At 37.5% G+C, this 5,000-nt stretch overlaps 1 protein-coding gene across 1 annotated transcript in view; it reads left to right on the top strand. All coding sequences in view use genetic code 11, as the record gives it.

Moving 5' to 3' along the window:
• The window catches only part of ycf2 (hypothetical chloroplast RF21), a 6,882-nt gene that overhangs the window by 1,325 nt on the left and 557 nt on the right, over positions 1 to 5,000 (top strand). The window contains exon 1 of the mRNA in view: positions 1 to 5,000. This exon is cut by the window's left edge and continues 1,325 nt beyond it; it is cut by the window's right edge and continues 557 nt beyond it. Within this exon, the coding sequence (YP_003434036.1) occupies positions 1 to 5,000 (5,000 nt within the window).

Here is a 5,000-nt window from a genome sequence, read left to right as displayed (position 1 = left end):
ATCAGATCGATTCCCGAAATGCCTTTTTGGATCTTCCTCAATGTCCCGGCTATTCACGGAACGTGAGAAGCAGATGAATAATCATCTGCTTCCGGAAGAAATCGAAGAATTTCTTGGGAATCCTACAAGATCAATTCGTTCTTTTTTCTCTGACAGATGGTCAGAACTTCATCTGGGTTCGAATCCTACTGAGAGGTCCACTAGAGATCAGAAATTTTTGAAGAAAAAACAAGATGTTTCTTTTGTCCCTTCCAGGCGATCGGAAAATAAAGAAATGGTTGATACATTCAAGATAATTACGTATTTACAAAAAACCGTCTCAATTCATCCTATTTCATCAGATCCGGGATGTGATATGGTTCCGAAGGATGAATCGGATATGATGGACAGTTCCAATAAGATTTCATTCTTGAACAAAAATCCATTTTTGGATTTATTTCATCTATTCCATGACCGGAACAAAGGGGGATACACGTTACACCACGATTTTGAATCAGAAGAGAGATTTCAAGAAATGGCAGATCTATTCACTCTATCAATAACCGAGCCGGATCTGGTGTATCATAGGGGATTTTCCTTTTCTATTGATTCCTACAGGTTGGATCAAAAAAAATTCTTGAATGAGGTATTCAACTCCAGAGATGAATCGAAAAAGAAATCTTTATTGGTTCTACCTCCTCTTTTTTATGAAGAGAATGAATCTTTTTATCGAAGGATCAGAAAAAAATCGGTCCGGATCCACTGCGGGAATGATTTGGAAGATTCAAAACTAAAAACAGCGGTATTTGCTAGCAACAACATAATGGAGGCAGTCAATCAATATAGATTGATCCGAAATCTGATTCAAATCCAATATAGCACCTATGGGTACATAAGAAATGTATCGAATCGATTCTTTTTAATGAATAGATCCGATCGCAACTTCGAATATGGAATTCAAAGGGGTCAAATAGGAAATGATACTCTGAATCATATAACTATAATGAAATATACGATCAACCAACATTTATCGAATTTGAAAAAGAGTCAGAAGAAATGGTTTGATCCTCTTATTTCTCGAACCGAGAGATCCATGAATCGGGATCCTGATGCATATAGATATAAATGGTCCAATGGGACCAAGAATTTCCAGGAACATTTGGAAGATTTCGTTTCTGAACAGAAGAAGCGTTTTCAAGTAGTGTTCGATCGATTACGTATTAATCAATATTCGATTGATTGGTCCGAGGCTATCGACAAACAAGATTTGTCTAAGTCACTTCGTTTCTTTTTGTCCAAGTCACTTCTCTTTTTGTCCAAGTCACTTCCCTTTTTGTCCAAGTCACTTCCCCTTTTCTTTGTGAGTATCGGGAATATCCCCATTCATAGGTCCGAGATCCACATCTATGAATTGAAAGGTCCGAATGATCAACTCCGCAATCAGTTGTTAGAATCAATAGGTGTTCAAATCGTTCATTTGAATAAATTGAAACCCTTCTTATTGGATGATCATGATACTTCCCAAAGACCGAAATTCTTGATCAATGGAGGAACAATATTCCCATTTTTGTTCAAAAAGATACCAAAGTGGATGATTGACTCATTCCAGACTAGAAATAATCGCAGGAAATCCTTTGATAACACGGATTCCAATTTTTCAATGATATCCCATGATCGAGACAATTGGCTGAATCCCGTGAAACCATTTCATAGAAGTTCATTGATATTTTCTTTTTATAAAGCAAATCGACTTCGATTCTTGAATGATCCACATCACTTCTGGTTCTATTGTAACAAAAGATTCCCTTTTTATGTGGAAAAGACCCGTATCCATAATTATGATCTTACATATGGACAATTCCTCAATATCTTGTTCATTCGCAACAAAATATTTTCTTTGTGCGTCGGTAAAAAAAAACATATTTTTTTGGAGAGAGAGACTATTTCCCCAATCGAGTCACAGGTATCTAACATATTCATACCTAACGATTTTCCACAAAGTGGTGACGAAACGTATAACTTGTACAAATCTTTCCATTTTCCAATTCGATCCGATCCATTCGTTCGTAGAGCTATTTACTCGATCGCAGACATTTCCGCAACACCTCTAACAGAGGAACAAATAGTCAATTTTGAAAGAACTTATTGTCAGCCTCTTTCAGATATGAATCTATCTGATTCAGAAGGGAAGAACTTGCATCAGTATCTCAGTTTCAATTCAAACATGGGTTTGATTCACACTCCATGTTCTGAGAAATATTTACCATCCGGAAAGAGGAAAAAACGGAGTCTTTGTCTAAAGAAATGCGTTGAGAAACGGCAGATGTATAGAACCTTTCAACGAGATAGTGCTTTTTCAAATCTCTCAAAATGGAATCTGTTCCAAACATATATGCCATGGTTCCTTACTTCGACAGGGTGCAAATATCTAAATTTCACCCTTTTAGATACTTTTTCAGACCCATTGCCGATACTAAGTAGCAGTCCAAAATTTGTATCCATTTTTCATGATATTATGCATGGATCAGATATATCATGGTCAATTCCTCAGAAGATTCTTCCACAACGGACTCTGATAAGTGAGATTTCGAGTAAGTGTTTACAGAATCTTCTTCTGTCCGAAGAAATGATTCATCGAAATAATGAGTCACCCGTTCCATTGATATGGACACATCTGAGATCAACAAATGCTCGGGAGTTCCTCTATTCAATCCTTTTCCTTCTTCTTGTTGCTGGATATCTCGTTCGTATACATTTTCTCTTCGTTTCCCGAGCCTCTAGTGAGTTACAGACAGAGTTAGAAAAGATAAAATCTTTGATGATTCCATCATACATGATTGAGTTGCGAAAACTTCTGGATAGGTATCCTACATCTGAACTGAATTCTTTCTGGTTAAAGAATCTCTTTCTAGTTGCTCTGGAACAATTAGGAGATTCTCTGGAAGAAATACGGGGTTCTGCTTCTGGTGGCAACATGCTATTGGGTGGTGGTCCCGCTTATGGGGTCAAATCAATACGTTCTAAGAAGAAATATTTGAATAGCAATCTCATCGATCTCATAAGTATCATACCAAATCCCATCAATCGAATCACTTTTTCGAGAAATACGAGACATCTAAGTCGTACAAGTAAAGGGATCTATTCATTGATAAGAAAAAGAAAAAACGTGAACGGTGATTGGATTGATGATAAAATAGAATCCTGGGTCGCGAACAGTGATTCGATTGATGACGAAGAAAGAGAATTCTTGGTTCAGTTCTCCACCTTAACGACAGAAAAAAAGATTGATCAAATTCTATTGAGTCTGACTCATAGTGATCATTTATCAAAGAATGACTCTGGTTATCAAATGATTGAACAACCGGGATCAATTTACTTACGATACTTAGTTGACATTCATAAAAAGTATCTAATGAGTTATGAGTTCAATAGATCCTGTTTAGCAGAAAGACGGATATTCCTTGCTCATTATCAGACAATCACTTATTCACAAACCTCGTGTGGGGCTAATAGTTTTCATTTCCCATCTCATGGAAAACCCTTTTCGCTCCGCTTAGCCCTATCCCCTTCTAGGGGTATTTTAGTAATAGGTTCTATAGGAACTGGACGATCCTATTTGGTCAAATACCTAGCGACAAACTCCTATGTTCCTTTCATTACGGTATTTCCGAACAAGTTCCTGGATGACAAGCCTAAAGGTTATCTTATTGATGATATCGATATTGATGATAGTGACGATATCGATATTGATGATCGTGACGATATCGATATTGATGATAGTGACGATATTGATGATGACCTTGATACGGAGCTGCTAACTATGACGAATGTGCTAACTATGTATATGACGCCGAAAATAGACCGATTTGATATCACCCTTCAATTCGAATTAGCAAAAGCAATGTCTCCTTGCATAATATGGATTCCAAACATTCATGATCTGTATGTGAATGAGTCGAATTACTTATCCCTCGGTCTATTAGAGAACTATCTCTCCAGGGATTGTGAAAGATGTTCCACTAGAAATATTCTTGTTATTGCTTCGACTCATATTCCCCAAAAAGTGGATCCCGCTCTAATAGCTCCGAATAAATTAAATACATGCATTAAGATACGAAGGCTTCTTATTCCACAACAACGAAAGCACTTTTTCATTCTTTCATATACTAGGGGATTTCACTTGGAAAAGAAAATGTTCCATACTAACGGATTCGGGTCCCTAACCATGGGTTCCAATGCACGAGATCTTGTAGCACTTATCAATGAGGCCCTATCAATTAGTATTACACAGAAGAAATCAATTATAGAAACTAATACAATTAGATCAGCTCTTCATAGACAAACTTGGGATTTGCGATCCCAGGTAAGATCGGTTCAGGATCATGGGATCCTTTTCTATCAGATAGGAAGGGCTGTTGCACAAAATGTACTTCTAAGTAATTGCCCCATAGATCCTATATCTATCTATATGAAGAAGAAATCATGTAAGGAAGGGGATTCTTATTTGTACAAATGGTACTTCGAACTTGGAACGAGCATGAAGAAATTAACGATACTTCTTTATCTTTTGAGTTGTTCTGCCGGATCGGTCGCTCAAGATCTTTGGTCTTCACCCGGACCCGATGAAAAAAATTGGATCACTTCTTATGGATTCGTTGAGAATGATTCTGATCTAGTTCATGGCCTATTAGAAGTAGAAGGCGCTCTGGTAGGATCCTCACGTACAGAAAAAGATTGCAGTCAGTTTGATAATAATCGAGTGACATTACTTCTTCGGTCCGAACCAAGGAATCAGTTAGATATGATGCAAAATGGATCTTGTTCTATCGTTGATCAGAGATTTCTATATGAAAAATACGAATCGGAGTTTGAAGAAGGGGAAGGAGCCGTCGACCCGCAACAGATAGAGGCGGATTTATTCAATCACATAGTTTGGGCTCCTAGAATATGGCGCCTTTGCGGCACTCTATTTGATTGTATCGAAAGGCCCACTGAATTGGGATTTCCCTATTGGGCCGGGT

Source organism: Typha latifolia, chloroplast (assembly GCF_019914945.1).
Source record: "Typha latifolia chloroplast, complete genome".
NCBI lineage: Eukaryota > Viridiplantae > Streptophyta > Magnoliopsida > Poales > Typhaceae > Typha > Typha latifolia.
The sequence above is the reverse complement of the archived record's forward strand: the minus strand, read 5'-3'. Positions and strand labels throughout refer to the sequence as shown.